General features: G+C 38.6%; 1 protein-coding gene and 2 long non-coding RNA genes across 3 annotated transcripts; 1 reads left to right on the forward strand and 2 right to left on the reverse strand.

Annotated features, from left to right (window-relative positions):
- Window positions 1-1,776: 1,776 nt before the first annotated feature.
- LOC131529890 (uncharacterized) lies at window positions 1,777-3,156 on the reverse strand. Its single transcript, XR_009268246.1, has 5 exons — window positions 3,109-3,156; window positions 2,550-2,652; window positions 2,297-2,443; window positions 2,056-2,153; window positions 1,777-1,908 (listed from the first exon to the last, which is right to left on the reverse strand). It is a non-coding gene; the product is annotated as an uncharacterized LOC131529890 (long non-coding RNA).
- A 4,585-nt stretch (window positions 3,157-7,741) lies between these two features.
- On the forward strand, window positions 7,742-12,119 carry LOC131529880 (endonuclease domain-containing 1 protein-like). The gene is made up of 2 exons (XM_058759845.1): window positions 7,742-8,036; window positions 10,481-12,119. Exons 1-2 carry the CDS (start codon window positions 7,749-7,751, stop codon window positions 11,576-11,578), a joined length of 1,386 nt encoding a protein of 461 aa, XP_058615828.1. The 5' UTR covers window positions 7,742-7,748; the 3' UTR covers window positions 11,579-12,119.
- Window positions 12,120-13,483: 1,364 nt separating this feature from the next.
- On the reverse strand, window positions 13,484-16,749 carry LOC131529889 (uncharacterized). The gene is made up of 5 exons (XR_009268245.1): window positions 15,747-16,749; window positions 15,149-15,165; window positions 14,605-14,652; window positions 13,664-13,749; window positions 13,484-13,556 (listed from the first exon to the last, which is right to left on the reverse strand). It is a non-coding gene; the product is annotated as an uncharacterized LOC131529889 (long non-coding RNA).

Genomic DNA, 16,749 nt, shown 5'->3' on the forward strand with positions numbered 1-16,749 from the left:
GCATACAAACATGGCAAACATTAAAGGGGCAATGATTTTTCTTATTAGACTGTTCTTTTCTAAAACAGCTTTGCTCTTTTTAATTAATTCTGCATTTAGAGTTTGAGGAGACCAAGGAGTAGAAAATGTGGAGATCGCTAGATGCATGTTTTGTGTGCGAGGCTGTGGAAGGGGAAGTTTCATGTCAGGAAAAAGCATGCATAACCAGCGGTAAGCATCAAGATTAATTAAATATTCATACCCTGAGCTAAACATATGAGCATTCTATTTGTAAGGATAACCGTGTACTCAACATTTATGCAATAAGGTGCTGTTAATCAAATAATTACACACTTTTGTCCGCATTTCTCAGTATTGAACGCCTTTGGCGCGACATATGGATGGCTGTAACCAACATCTTCTATGATGTTTTACACACTCTCGAGGAGGAAGGGTTACTAGATCCAGCCAACAGCCTCCACATGTTTTGTTGTCATTATGTGTTCCTGCCGCGCCTCCAGGCCAGCCTTGATTCCTTTACTTGTGGATGGAATAACCACCCTCTCCGCACAGAGGCCAATCGAAGCTCCGACCAAATGTGGGCAATCGGGCTGATTCAAACCCTGTCGATCCTCCAGAATCTGAAGTAATGACCATAACTTGACTGAATTTGTTCTGTGCCAGAACATGTATTTACATTTTCACCTAATGTATTGCAGCAATAAAATACACCATGTCCATAAACTATAACCAATTTTTCACAGAATCCTCAAGATGAAGACTCTGACTGGGACACGACCAGAATGAGGAACTGAATGCCCAGCTGTTGTTGACCCAACCTCACAATCTCAAAACTTTGGCAGGGACAAATATTTAGCGGCATTACATTTTGTGATCCTTCATTCTTAAATGATAGAGAAATGTTTACAATGTATTCCCAACATATTCAGAACAAAACCAGATATAGTACAAAATTGAACTTTTGATAAATTCTTAATAAAATAGTTCGTTTTGAAGGTTTTCTTTCTAAAGTAAACAGAACAGTAAGAATATTTAACAATTAATTGCAAGATTCTAAAATCACTGTATACAGAACAGAATCAGAATAAAAATAAAACAAATCAAATTTGATTAACAATACACTTTGCCTGTTTTCATTCTGGTGTTAGGGTTACAATAAGAACATGTAACAACATATAGCAGTATTCTATGCCCTGAACATGGACAGTTAAGGGCAGGGTGTCTCCGTCAGGGATATCATCTGCAAGCAAAAGAGCATGTCATCTCAACCTAAAGTGATTCTACAATATAGCTGACCATAAATATTTTCCATTAAATCACAAAAAAACCAAGTGGCAGTGTAAAAAGTTTGTATGACCGGTGTTAATGGCTAATGCTCACTGTGATGCCACATGAATTTCAGACAACATTTGTCTTTTCTTAAAGCATCTACACTAAATTAGAAACTTGAAGTTAATGTCATACCAGCACTTTCAGTTTCCTGAAGGAAATCCTGCAGGAAGTTAACAATAGCCGTCTCACGTGCTTCTCGCATCGTTCCCTTCTCTGAGAGCTGAGGCAGAATGCTCTGCATGATACAATCTGCATCAGCCTGCGGGGTGACAACCAATACGCATTTTCAGGTACTGAGAGAACAATTGCTAAAAATGCTTATCACTTGTATCTTATATCTCAATTTTTATGTGAAAAACAAAAATGTACATATTCAATAAGAATAAATCAAGAAAAAATGATAAAATTACTATGAATGATACCTCATTGTCATCGTCAGCCGCAGTGGGGATGAAGAAATGTTGGCACAATCCACAATGGTCTTGCAGGATGTCCACAAAATTGTACACTTGAAGACCTTTCCTGAGTTGCTTCAGCAAAGGGATCAGACGCAGGGTTGCATGCAGCACAATAGATCTGAAATACACATATTTTTAAGAAAAACTGTTATGATATACACTCATCACCCACAAAATGTAGTTTTTTGGGCTCCACTCTGAATAAATTCTAGAGACTGTTGTGTCATCATAAATCCATGTGTGGTCTGATACATTTTTTTCTTACCTTATTATAGCCTCTTTGTTGTCTGGTTTAATCAGACCAGTATAACCACAAGTAATGATATCATTGGTCCAAGCAGAAAGATCAGTCTCTTCTTCCACCTGATATGATGAAATGCATTCTTTCAGATATATTTACATGAATATACAGTATATAGCATAAATATACTTACAAATATATTTAAATACAAACGGGTGTTGTGCAGGCTAAGTAAGAAATTTATAAGTAATTTTTTTTTTACTACCTTTTGAATCAATTCAAAAAGTTCAGCATCATCCACATCATCTTTAGTGAGATTCGCTTCATCCAAATCTCCTGCTGAGAGATAATCAAAGCACCACTGTCTCAAGAAACAGGGGGCTGGTCCACCCTGAGCAAGACTCCTGCAGTCCTGAAAGAGAAAGCACAAACATACACAAAGATCAGTCCTGTTAAAACATAAATAACACGTAAATACAACAGGTAGAATAACTAAAACATTTTTAAAAATTGCTAACCTGAAATATCCCTTCTCCAGATCACTTAAGGAGTAAATAGGGCTCTTCCCACTCTGGTGTCCTTGATGCTCAAAGAGGCGTTTCTCAATCTCACCAATCAAATCTATAAATGCATGTACACATTTTGTAGGAACTACATATTAAGAAAAAACATTTTATTCACTTCAATACAGTTTAGAACCAATATCATTTCTAAATGAGCAATGTTCCCATAATGGATTTATAATGGAGCACAAACAGACACTAACTAACTACAAACAGAAAACAATGCGATGTTGATTCTTGATTGGTTATTGCATAGTTTGTTACAATCTTGAATTTGTGCAACCACTAAGGAAAAACACTTTATCATTGTTTAATTTTGACATTTGTTAAAGTTTGTTTATTTTCAGGCGGTTCCCTCGTTCTCCTCCTCCAGTTCTCACTTCCATAATGGGAAGTGTTACAGTGGTGCAACCTCACAGCCCAGTCACACTATCATCCTCATCACACAATCTTTATAGATTCCCAGTTTTCTAATACTCTATGCCTAAAGGCCACCTCCATGCCCACATCTTACCCTAACAACTGAGTGTAGCCAATGGTGAGAAGAAAGCAATTCTGGGATGTGGGTTTCTGCTGTTTTGGTAGAACAAGGGGGACAAACACAGGCAGGTGGGTTTAATGTTTTGATGTTTGTGTATTGTATAGTTATAATACGCACATTCATATTTTGGGAACCTATAAAATAAGTAAAAATAAATACAAGCTATTAACAGCTTGTGTTTTTTAGTTAAGTTATATGACAAGAATAATGTAAAATAAAAGGATTAGAGTTAGACCAAGAACAGAAAAATCAGTCAATGAAAAATAAATAAATAAATTATGATTCCTAACAAGTCCATAACTAATCCCAAAAATGAATGCAATTTCTAAAACTGTTTCAGGAATACAAAATTCATAATAGAGAAACTGACTTGCCTGTAAGAAATTCCTTTCTAATGGCACCTGCTTCCCCCCAAAATGTTACACGCAAAGTGTTGCCAGGGGTCCCTTTCTTTTGTCGTTGCCACTGTACCATAGCTCTTTGAAAGAAGTCTGTGCGAGACACGCAGATCTTGAAATCCTTGCTGTCATCTACCCTACTTGCCAACAACTTCAGTGCATCATCTGCACTGTGAAAAGACAAATAGATTAGTCAAATAGTACATTCTTAAGTGTGTTTACCTGTATTGATTAAAAATACTCTACCATTGGATTTCTGGGCTTTGGTTGTGGTGTTCAGGTGAGCCACATCTAGGACTGTTCGCATCAAATGACTGCAATACACTGAGAATTCATCCAAAGGTCATATTCTAGTTCTCACTACACTAAACTTGTTTTCACTCCGTAACCTCAGAAGAAATCGTTGGCAAAGAAATATTTTTAAAAAATCATAAAATATTACCTATCGCCACATATACTTGCATGAATGAGCAACTGTCTGTGTGTAAATATCTCTAAACAAATGGGACACTGTCCTTCATCCTACAACATCAAGAAAAGACAAATGATGAAATATGACATGGCAAGTGAACAGATTCATCAGGAAAAAACATGTTTATATGAGTATGTCTGTAATCCACATCCCAAGATCACATGCAAGTTACCTGGATTCAAAAATTTTATAAGCACAAATTAGCTTAATATTTTCTGGATATTACACCTTCACAGAAAATCAGCAAACCAATTTAAAAATAATTACACTAACTGCACTGGTACTTAAGCACATCTCTTATAATTTACAGCACAACTTTTGACAATACATATTCATATCAGCTCATAACTTGTGGTGGGTGCAGGAGAACAGGTTCCAGAGGAGTGGTGGGTGTAGGGCTAGAGGTAGGGTTTGGGGCGGCAGTGGTCTCAGTACTGGCTGTCACAGCAACTATTTTTACTTCAGCATCAGCATCAGTAATCTGAAATAACAAAACTGGGTATATGTGCAGCCTAATACCAAAGTTCACTGAAATGTAGACAGTTACAATTGTGCACTGTTGTTTAAATCAGAGGTCACCAGACACAGTCCTGGGGGCTGTTTCATAAAACAAGTGTATCAAATAAGACAGGCTTATTTCAGTTAGTCTGACTTATTGTCGCTTGATTTGGTTCAAAATAAGTCAGACTAACTGAAATAAGCCTGGACTATTTGGTAAACTTGTTTTATGAAACAGACCCCTGGAGGGCCGGTGTCCTGCAGAGTTTAGCTCCAACCCTGATTAAACACTCCTGAACTCTGCAGGACACCGGCCCTCCAGGATCAAGTTTGGTGACCCCTGGTTTAAATCTGTGGTTCCCAAACCTGTCCTGGAGGCCCCTCTGCCCTGCACCTTTTGTATGTCTCCCTTATCTAACACACCTGATTCAGCTCATCAGCTTGTTAGTAGAGACTGCAAGAACTAAATTGGGTGTGTCTGATTAGGGAGACCAACAAATGTGCAGAGCAGGGGGGCCTCCAGGACAGGTTTGGGAACCACTGGTATAAAGAACATACCTCATCATCATCAGCTGATTGTGTGTCACCACAGGACTTGACATGCATGTATAAAACTGGTAATGGCATGGTTGTTTGACATGTCCGACACTCCACCTTTGGCATCTTGGCAAACTCCTCCGCTGAGAATGGACGTGGATCAAGACACAACTCATCCTGAAGAGGGACCATGTAGAGTGCTGTTCTTCCACTGGATGTTGCCCATTTGATAAGGCTGCCAGTGTAGTCCTCTGAGTCTGGAGGGACAACAGCAAGCCTTCTCCTTCTGTTGCCACCTGCCAACACATCAAGCCATAGTGGGCCCTTACAGTATAATTAGGCTTTTATCTGTAGAAGCTAAAACAAATGATTAGTAATGACCAGTGCCGAGTTTAAACCATGCTGTAATATGACTTCCTTGTGCAATATACTATAAAATAATAACTTCTAACGGGGTAGGTATACATAGGAATGCTTTGGGATGCCAAGAGAATGTGCACTTGTAACCCTGTGTAACACCACTCAAATATGACTTGTACAATTTGCACTAAAACAGTTGTGTTTTAGCTCTTCACATGCTTGTGTCTGCTCTGATATTTTAATATAGTGCACCTGGTGCCTTATAAAGCAGCCACCCTCCAGCGACTGATCTCATTTTTGGAAATTCAGCTTCAAGTAGCTTGCATAACTACAGAAAACACGAAACAGAAAAAGGGTTTGCAAACATGAGCAAAAAATTTGAAACACAGAAATGGTAATGTAAATACATATGAAATATGATTATGAAATGTTGAATTGGGATTGTTTCAGACAATTAGTCTTTCCGTACTCAATTGTTAACCCTGGGCCGCTCATAAACAATGGAAATCAGGGTTTGCGCTGTATATTCACAAAACATACTACTGCTAGCTTGTCAATGACTGTGATTACAAAAATACAGATTGTGGTGATCACAAAATAGGTTAGTAACTGCATATCAGTGGAACAGCTTATCTGTGGAAATGCTGCATTTGACTTTTCTTTTCACTTTTCCCCAGATTATGAGTATATGCATGACTTTCCATAGACATAGGATTGTTCAAAGTACATAAGCAATTAAGAAAGCAGGCACTGAGCTTTACTTGACTGTTTAACAACTTGTTGGGGTTGGGTGACCTTACATCGACATGGCCACTAAGTTGTACAAATGTTTTGCAATACTAAGACTTGTACTTCAGAATGGTTCATGTTCGACGGAACTGTGATGGTACGTTTTCCCAGCCCTGCCTGGAGTAACTCCAGCTCATCGGAAGGAGAGGGGGAGGTTTCAGTGATTTTGTTTAAAAGACGAATATTAATTGTAAATGGCTTCCACGCTGTTGCTTTAGATTGTATTGGCGTGTTTACGGTTTTCTTTTTCTTCTTAAACATTCCAGGAAATGCTCCGTAAAACAATAAGAGTGTTAATAATGTTAAATGTGCAAAGAAAGAGACAGAACAGTTTAAACGTTAGGTGAGGGTGCTGATAACCTGGTCATATCTTGATCTATTCTTGGTGAACAAACAGCAGGAGGAGGCTGCTGCTGACCCTGAGCTGGCTGTATCTGACCCAGGCTTTTGGCTTTCTCGCGTTATTTCCTTATCACTTCTCGCGTGTGTTTTGGTGTGAAACGTAGTTTGCGGATCAGACAGAGTTGTCGGCGATTCTTATTGTAAAGTCATGCAATGTGAAAGCCCCTGTCGCCGATCCATCGAGCAGTGTGAACACAGCAGCGACTGAATGCTACCCCAGATAGTCACGCAGTGTGAAAACAACATGTGAACTCGGCATAAGATAAAAAACAATAGGCTAACTGTTATTATCCCACCATCACTATTGTTGGCATCAACATGTTTACTCATTCTATGACCGCACTCAACAAAACAGAATAATTGCTCAATTTTTAATTGCTAATTGCTTAATTTAAATGCTCAAGCTCTTTAAAGCAGGATGGATTCCGATTGGCTGTCAATGTCAATTTATTGTTCATCATCTGGAAAATGTATATATATATATTAGTAGTGATATTGCCCAATGAAAGATTGCTGTGGGATTTGGTGGGCTGCTGGATGAGCGTGAGATGTCCTGGTTGATGCACTAGTTGTTGAGGAGATTGAGGTTGACTTTAAGATCATGAAATGTTAGTGCCCATGTACAGTACATAGTGTGTATTTATATTGTGATTTGTCTTCATTGTGTTCTTTCTTTCTTTGTTAACGTGTTCACCTGTTATTGTAAATAGTGTTCACACTGTAAAAGTCGATTCTTCTTCCACCACAGAAGCTGAAGTGGTTGGCTGCCAGTCAGGTAACCCGTACAGACCCCGTGTTTTTGTTTAATGCTTCTTTTGTTAGTTTGGGGTTCAGAACCCAACAACGTTTTGCTCACTGCTGGGTGAAACAAGCTTTGAGTGACCATGAAGCAAGAAAAAAACAGATGCTGACTTTCAAAAACACCTCCAGATACAGAAGTGAAAGCAGCATGTATCAGAAAATTGAAGTATAAATTGCAAACATTTGAAAGTTCTCCAAATGCGTTCTATGAAATCAAATTCCTGGTATATGTGAGCACTCTAAAATTAGACCAGATTCCATCATATTCCTCATTTCTTCTGATGTGTTAGACTCTGGCTGTGTATTTAAAGCAGCTGTGATTCTGGTGTGTGTATAACACAAGAGCAGGTCACATCATGTTTGTTCCGGCTCTGCTCACCTGTATTGTGCTGAGAGCATTCAGTGCTCAGGCAAAAGTGCTCACAGGTTTTGATGAGTGTAAAGGGTTCTTTTACAAAGACACTGAACCGAGAGGAATAGGTCAGAATGGCAAACAGATTTGTCAGAATCTGGAACATGGAGGTTTTTATTATGCTACGCTGTACTCAGTTCATCACAGGATCCCCTTCTACAGCGCTTACACATTGGACCCTGAATGCTCAAGCACCGCTGGAAGGACAGAAAACTGGCACGTCGAGCCACAGGTAACTATGTGCTTCTCTCGCTGTCTAACAAAATAATTGCATTAGCACTTTACTCTCATTAGCAGGTAATTGAATTATTGGTCTCTTCATACTGTTTTGCCACTCTGCACGTTTACATGCACCCTCATAATGTGATTATAATGGGATTTTGGAAATAATGTGATTAAACTTTACCTCATGTAAACACAATTTTTCAGTCAAACTAATGTGATTAAGCTCATAATCATAGTAATTATACTCGCATTAAGGGGATAGGCCTTTATTAACCCCCGGAGCCGCGTGGAGCAGTTTTATGATGGATGGACTTTTTTGAGCTTCAAAATCTTGAGGGTGAGTAAATCATGGGCTAATTTTCATTTTTGGGTGAACAAACCCTTTAAACTATGTGGCGTACGTTGATTTTAATCGCAATAAAAAGTCGTGTAAACACACCCTAATCCAGTGGCGGTTTTAGACATGGGCGAACCGGGCAGCCGCCCGGGGGTGCGTTTCCCAAAAGCATCGTTAGCCAACTATGGTCGCAAGTTCCGTCGTTACCAGCATAGTTCAACGATTCGGTGTTTCCCGAAACCATAGTTCAAACGAACGTTCGCAATCAGCGTCACAAACTTACGTGGTTGGAACCGCAGCTGGCGACCTGTGGTTAGAAGCATAGTTTCTTGTTAATAAGATATATGGGCTTAAATAAATATGCTCTTGGGCACAACAAGCAAGCTAACATGCAGCACTATCTGTATCTTCCATTCTATCTAAATATAAAATGCATTTTAATTATGTATTTTTGTAAGTGCCATTTTTGAGAAGTGCGCATGTGCATAAATGGAACACCGGAGTGTGACGTAAGAGGGAACTCGCGACGAATCAAACATCAAATAAAGCAAAATGACAGGTAACAAAAATAGTAAATTAGTCAGTAGGTGCCATGTTCAATACAGCAGCATCTTAGAGATCTCTAATCAGTTAAATAGCATAAGTTATTCCTCCAACACATGCGTGTGATGTCATTAACAATGGTCCTATGTTGTTGAACTAATGTGGTTCAAACGACGGAGATGCGACCGTGTTCGGGAATTAGTCATGACTAGTTAGTTCGTTTCCAAAACAATGCATCGTACTTATGTTGGCGTTTTCTTCACTCGCTCGCTGACTGAATACCTCTTTCTGACTGAATAGCTGTTTTTTCTATCTCAATTTCCAAGATTTTCTCTATGCTAGAATGTATTTCTGACCAAAACAGATTTAAGACTGGACAAGACCAGAAAACATGTTACATTAACTTTCAATGTTAAATTCACATTAAATATAAAGTCAGTCGTATAAAAAATGTTATGGCATGACACCCATAAACAGACAGGTTTTTATGCATAGTTAATAGATTACATTATTAGGTTACTTTGATCATAATTTATAAAGGTGAGAATCAAGATATTTCATGATATAGTTAATGCGTTTGGGAATGTTTAGAATATAAAGGAAAAAATAAATAAAACATAAGTGTTGTTGCCTGCTGTGTGTCACATGACGACCCCAACTCGTGCCCCCTCAAAAATAATGAGTGCATGACGCCCCTGGTCAGTCACACCTTGACTTTCTTCCAAATAACGCACATTTCATTCATAATATTAAAACATAGGCCTATAATTTGCACGTTTTTGTTTTTTTCTGAATTGTGTGAAATGGCTAATAAAAATAGGTAATACAAAACGATTATGTGGAGGTGAATTGGTTTAGTCTTGACTTCTGGTCGTGAGTGACAGTGTTGGGGGATGGGAAATCTGTTGATCAGAGGGGGTCTCGCCCGGAGAGTAATTCAATGTAGAACCGCCACTGTCCTAATCAGATTATTACTGGTCTGATCAAAATGCGCATGTGCTCGGATGTACATGAATGCCGTCTGTTGTTTCACACAACTTCATGAATGAACTCTGTGACATTATTCTGAAGTTTTCCCTTCACTCCAAATCACTAAACTGTCAACACATCTTCATCCAGAGACAGCGCAAAGAAAGCCGTGAGTGTCTGCAAATGTTCAACATGGTGCCAAATAATATGCAATGCATCTATAGAAATATGTTTTGCATTTGATGTAAATAAAAACATGGCCTGTAACCTGCCCACTGCATCTGAGTTCATCATTTGTAAAACACACTTCTATTATTGGAAATAATCGCATTATTGGTGCATATGTAAACATAGCAATTTTAAATAATATATAAAATACATTAGATGGACAGTACTTCATGGAACACAGTATATACAGGTTTATAATGATATATTATAAATATTCCTATACATATAGGAATACAGTAATTATATTCATAAACATGAATCTCAGCTAAAAAAAAAAAATTAGTAGCTAGAAAGAACAGAACAGAAAAGCAAAGCAAATGTCTTAAAGTGGTAAAACATCAAACTAACCATCTAACATAATATTTCTTCTGTAGATTTCCCAACCTGAATCCCAAACTGATTACATGGTCCGAGAGAAGGACTCTGATGGAAAGATGATTAAGAGATATCAAGCCATCAGCAGTGACTATAGAGACACCAGATATGATCGCGGACCCCTGAACCCCAGCAGCTTTCACTGCGAAGAAGGCTCTACGGCAGCGTTCACGCTGACCAATGCTGCACCTATAGATGCAGGCTTTAACCGTATCCACTGGAAGAACTTGGAGAGCATGCTGAGAAGCTTCTTAAGAAGCAGGATTGACAGTGATGGTGGTTTTGCAACAGTCTACATCGTCACAGGGACGGTACCCGATGCGAGTCTACGGATACCACAGAGGGAAATCCCTGAAGAGTCTGAAAGGGTGACGGTGCCCTCTCACATCTGGACGGCCGTCTGCTATAAACACCGCAGTGATGACACAAAGTCTTTCTCCTTCGGCTATGTGGGAGAAAACCAGCCTGAAGGTGGCATACGCCTGATGAGAGTCACAGACCTGAACCATGAGCTCAGCAGACTCTACAGTAATCAGTCAATTAACATTTTTGTTGGTGATTGTTTTGGTGACAGTGATAAATTAAATGAGGTTCAGGGTATGTTTGACAAATTAATGAATCTGCCAGTGAACCAAGGAGACCAAATGACCACAGATGTGCAGAACGTGTCTCGCCGGCTGAAAAGGGCTGTCAGAAGCTACCAGCACTCACACCTCACAGTTGAAGGGTACTGGTGCAGGCTTGATCACCCATGTGACACACACGGTGAGGACTACTACTGGTGCTGGATCGGTTACGGGATCTTTTTCGACAACTGGGACTACTGCAGCCCTCCACTGTTGGGAACTAGAGCTAAAAACGGGCTGTACTGCCGCAGCAACCATGCCTGTTCCACATATGGTTCAGGATACAAGTGGTGCTACACAGATGATGGCGATGAAGACATGTGCTGTGTTTCTGATGACTGCTTCTCAGCTGTGAATGACAAGAGATGCATGTCTAATCACCGCTGTGGCTACCATGGCTATAGTTACCTGTGGTGTTACACGGATGATGAAGACAACTGGGATTACTGTTGCAAACACTGTGATCATTAGGGTTACGGTGTTTATTACAATTAATACCAAAGCATTACTTTGATAAGTTCTGTACATGGAGCACTTACTAACCTAGAAACAAATAAAATACAATAATTTTAACAAATTCTAACAAAATTAAGATTTTCCTTAATAAGGATTCCTTATAGCAACCTTATATTTGTTGTGTTTTACTTTTTTAAATTCATTCATTTGAATCATTTATCATTTAATTATTCCATTTAATCAGTTAAAATAATAAACATTAAAGTCATTTATAAAGTCATTTCATTTATTCACTTTTTGATTAGTCACTTGTATTGTTTTATTTTGTTATTTTTTTCCATTGTTGTAATCTTATGGTTGTGTGGTTTCAAGCGATATTTGTCTTTATGAGGAGGAGATAAAAGAAGGTCTACGATTCAAGCTCACATGCAGAACAATGTTGTGAAGCAGTAATTTTCCATTGCTATTGCTTGTGGTATAATAACACTTGTTGGATTTGTGCTGGTCAGACAAAATCTGAGCATTGGAACATACACAACTATGATTATTCAATAAAGTCTGCTTACACATGTAACGTATTGTCTGCTTCATATATACTCGTAGCCGGAGGACGTCCTCGTACAAGTCGTAAATTAAATGATGTTCCAGGAAGGCCTTATACGGCCTTGTTCAGACTGTCAGTCCAGATCTGATTTTTGTGAATATCCAGTTGGAATCTAATCATATATAGCAAGTGTGAACTGTAAAAAATCATATGAAATCTGTTTAAAGCTACATTCATATGGTTTGAAAATCCATTCAAATTGCATTTCTGGAAACCCATTTTAGTCTGACTGCTCAGTTCAGATTTTGAGCAGCTTTTCTGCTTGTGTGACTTTCTCACGTTAAATGTAAACATGTCAGATGTTACTTATAGAGAACATGCTGAATGTCTTCACAGAAACAAGGTCGTGTGGTTGTGTACTGCAAATCAAGCAGAACATGTCAATGTACTGCTGCTCTACACACGTTTGAGCTTTGAGACCGGAGGAGATGGAATAAATCTGTGCTTTCCAGCTTCCTGCATTTCTGCAGAGTTGCATCACTCCCATAGGCTTCCATAGAATGCAGAAGTCAAGCCATGGATCCAAACAAACGATACTTCCAGCATTAAATGCCATTCATTTCAGTGCACCTGAATGAAATTACTGCATCTTTTGAGATTTTAGCGCATTAGTTGACCTCTCAGGAATCTAGCCAGTAGTGGTGTTTTATGAAGCGTGTTTTAGTTAATGTTTATAGTTAGATACTCGTAGACTCTAATTTGCAGTTATAATGTAACCAACACTTCAACAGCTACCATAACAATGGCCGTGAACTCCAGCGGCAGATAGAACTGTTGACACTTCACAACCATAAACTCCACCAGCGATGAACAGTGTTTTGATACTAACGCAGCATTGTCCCAAGTAGCCAAAATGATCCGGCCCGATAACGGCCCAAATCCGGCAAACTGGAAGAAATAACTCGGCCCGGATGCGGTTGCCTTACTCTTGTGAATTACGGGAGTGAATGACGCGCCAGAATCGGCATCGGGCCGCAATCACGCCAGCATAGATTATACAATTAGCCGGTACTGGCCCGAGTCTGGATACCAAATGGAAATGTATATGAAATACAAACCAATATTAATTTAATTAATAACAACAAAATTTACCAAAACAATATTAGCTTGTTTGCTATATAGCCTACATGGATAAGAACTGTTTGTGTAATTCATTGGTTCTCTAAAAAATCCAAAAAAAAGTATTATTTAAAGATTTCCTCCAGTTTTTATTTACAGTTGTTTCCACAAATATCACACACACACACATGTGCAGTTCCCCCTTCAATACCCCCCCCCAATAAGAATGACACCATAAATGTAAAAAATATGAGAATTTATTATTGAAATCAACAAATGCATAAAAAACACTTTAGAACCTCTAAGAACTCCCAGGACCTCAGGTTTATCCTAAAAGAGGACAGAAAAAAGGAAAGAGAGATAAAGAGGGGATACATATAGACACAGTTAGTCAGATCTCAGTGAACTCAATGGTAAATGGTACATTTGGAGCATACCTTAAGAAGAATTTCTTTGTTTTAGGACCTGCTCTCTTCTTCCATGCCATCTGTTTATAAACTTCTCAGTTTCTCCATCCAGCACACTGCAGTATTTGCAGAAAAATAATAGATAAATATATATGTGTGTGTGTGTGTGTGTGTGTGTCAGTATCAGTGTGGTATATGTGGCACAAGTTTCCCTATTTAAACATGAAGCTTAGCATAAAGACCAGGTAGGAAGAATGTCAAGAAAAAAAATATATACTGTATGTTATGTGGTCAAAGAGTCATTTCAGAAATTCAGACTACTTTTTCACTTTTTGCAGACATTGTGTTGTAGATTTAATTTAAAACTAATACAGTTTTACAGTTTAAAAATGACAAAAAAAGAAAAAGGTCTATAAAAGTTTGGGCACCCTGCATGGTCACTACTACTTGACCACTTAATAAATAACTGCTGCATGACATGTGTGACCCTGGAGCACAAAACCAGTCTTAAGTCGCTGGGGTATATTTGCAGCAATAGCCAAAAATACACTGTATGGGTCAAAATTATCTATTTTTCTTTTATGCCAAAAATCATTAGTATATTAAGTAAAGATCATGTTCCATGAAGATATTTTGTACATTTCCTACCATAAATATATTAAAAGTTAATTTTTGATTAGTAATATGCATTGCTAAGAGCTTCATTTAGGTAGTGATTTTCTCAATATTTAGATTTTTTGCGTCCTCAGATTTCAGATTTTCAAATTTGTATCTCAGCCAAATATTGTCCAATCCTAACAAACCATACATCAATGGAAAGCTTTCAGATGATGTATAAATCTCAATTTAGAAAAATTGACCCTTATGACTGGTTTTGTAGTCCAGGGTCACATATATTTAATGAACCTAAATTAAAAAAAAAAAAATGTAGAAAATGTTTGATGGTCAGCTTAAAAAATATATATACTTACAAAGCCAAAGACTTGTGACTGTGCTGTGGAGGCTTTGGGGTGCAGCAGCTACTGACACAGAAACAAAAGGGAGAAAGTCAGGGCTGCCCGTGAATGGAACCTCATTCCAATTCACATTAGGAATTTTAAAACTTACACCTCATTTAAATTAAACTTAAGGAAGTGGGTAATAGGTTGTCAGGGCTGTCAACATTACATTTGACATGAATTCTGGCTGCTACCCTGTCTTTGTGTTTAGTTGGGTGAAACCTTTGTTGTTGTATTTTATTGTTATTAACCTTTATGTACTATTTTTTTATTTTTTAGGTGTGACATAATAAGATCTGTCCAGGGACAGCAGATGTAAAATAGCCCTTCGGCTAATTTTTGGCGCACTGTACATTTATTTATGTATTATTAGTGTGTATTGTCCCTGTTAAATAAACCTGAAATAAATAAATAAATAAATAAAGAGAAAAAGCATCACTCAATATCAGATAATGCATATGTCTGTACAAACTGAACAAATCCAAGATGCAGGATGACTGCTAGACTGATCACTTACATCAATCGGATGACAATCTGAAAAAAGAAAGAAAAAGACTAAATATTTGAATATGACTTTTATTTCTTCCCTGGGTGTATACACATGCATACATGTTTTACTTTTATAGTAATTATTTGTTATTAAAAAGCAGAATTACTATTATTTTTACTATTATTACTCATAAGGATAGGCTACATTGGCTTGTGTGAGTCTTCTGTCTCTCGCTCGCTCTACCACACACGCTGAGAGAGAGAGAGAGAGAGAGAGCGTTCAGTGTGCGTCAGTGTCGCGCGCTCTCACTGCTCTCACAACACTGCTTAAATGTGAAAATATTATTAATAATAATTGTAAAATTAATGTATAGGCTATATTGTTTTTTAACTAACGTTACCTTGACCGACACGAATGTGAAACGAAAGGAGGTTTTCTCAATTCTAGCAGATCTGCGCAAATGACGTCACACAGATATAACGGCATTAACGGTAATTAACGGAGCTGAAGAGCGGGCCGTACAAAATAAAGACTGAAAGCCTCGTTTATGTGAGCAGTAGGCTTATGGTACATTTAAATGACAGATCCGTCGATTTTATACTTGTGTACACAAAACATACTTTACCTCGTGAAAGCTCTCCGTCAGGCGACGTCCATCAGAGTCCGGCTGTGCGCGTCACGTGACGACCGCAGCTTATATAGGCTGTGTCTCATTTAGAAGGCTGCGTCCTCCTTGATTCGGTCCCACAGTCAAAGGAACCTCCACAGCTTTTGGCAGTAGCACACCGGAAAACAGATAGAAGCAACTGCCAGTATCCCGGTCCAATTTAACCCATCAAACAAGTGCACCCAATAACCAGTCACAGCACAATAAACACTCAAAACCTCGTTTCACAACACTAACACAAAAGAAAATTATTGGCTAGTCCACTGGCAATTAGTTATCACAGTCTCTACTAGTTAAAGGTCAATTGATATAGAATAAGCACAGAGTCATTATCCACCAATCTCTCTTCAATAACCCAGTTGATGGAGTCGTACTCACAATAGGACCGGGTAGCAGTTCCGCTACCCAGTCTAGACGAATTCGAGCAGTGTAAACGTGACTCCTCTGCGTCGTCGTCTGCTCACTGCAACCCGATCCACTCACACTTCTAACACGGTTGTAGAGGGATTCCTCTGTATCGCCTTCCATACACTCCTTTGAGTTGTTTTTTCTGCGTTCTCTTAACCACGCGTTCTTCTTACACCTTCTCACATGCCACGGCTACGCACCACGACACTGTAACCAACGCGTGCTGGATCGTCATCATGTAGAACCCGCTGTCTCAGTCTCAGCAGCGTGCTCTTAAAGGGCAACAATCTCCACCCATTCATATTCCAGCCTATCACACTGGGATCCAAATTAGTCTGTCACAAAGGGTTCGTCAGCACGAGCAACCATAATACATCAACACTAATCAATAACAAAATAAAAACATACCTACACACATATCAAAATGCCTCCTTATACCAACACCACTTCCTTATTTTAATCCCATTACAAATGCAGCCTCCTTACTGTTTTTCACTGACACAAGCTTTGTGCGTGCGCTTGAACACTTATAGGCTATGTAGGCAATTAAAGG

Source organism: Onychostoma macrolepis, chromosome 22, assembly GCF_012432095.1.
Source record: "Onychostoma macrolepis isolate SWU-2019 chromosome 22, ASM1243209v1, whole genome shotgun sequence".
Classification (NCBI taxonomy): domain Eukaryota; kingdom Metazoa; phylum Chordata; class Actinopteri; order Cypriniformes; family Cyprinidae; genus Onychostoma; species Onychostoma macrolepis.

Bases quoted from the DNA above. Each gene is read 5' to 3' on its own strand.
- LOC131529880 (XM_058759845.1), top strand. From the start codon at position 7,749: ATGTTTGTTCCGGCTCTGCTCACCTGTATTGTGCTGAGAGCATTCAGT. The intron at 8,037-10,480 runs GTAACTATGTGC...TTTCTTCTGTAG, and splicing joins ACTGGCACGTCGAGCCACAG to ATTTCCCAACCTGAATCCCA.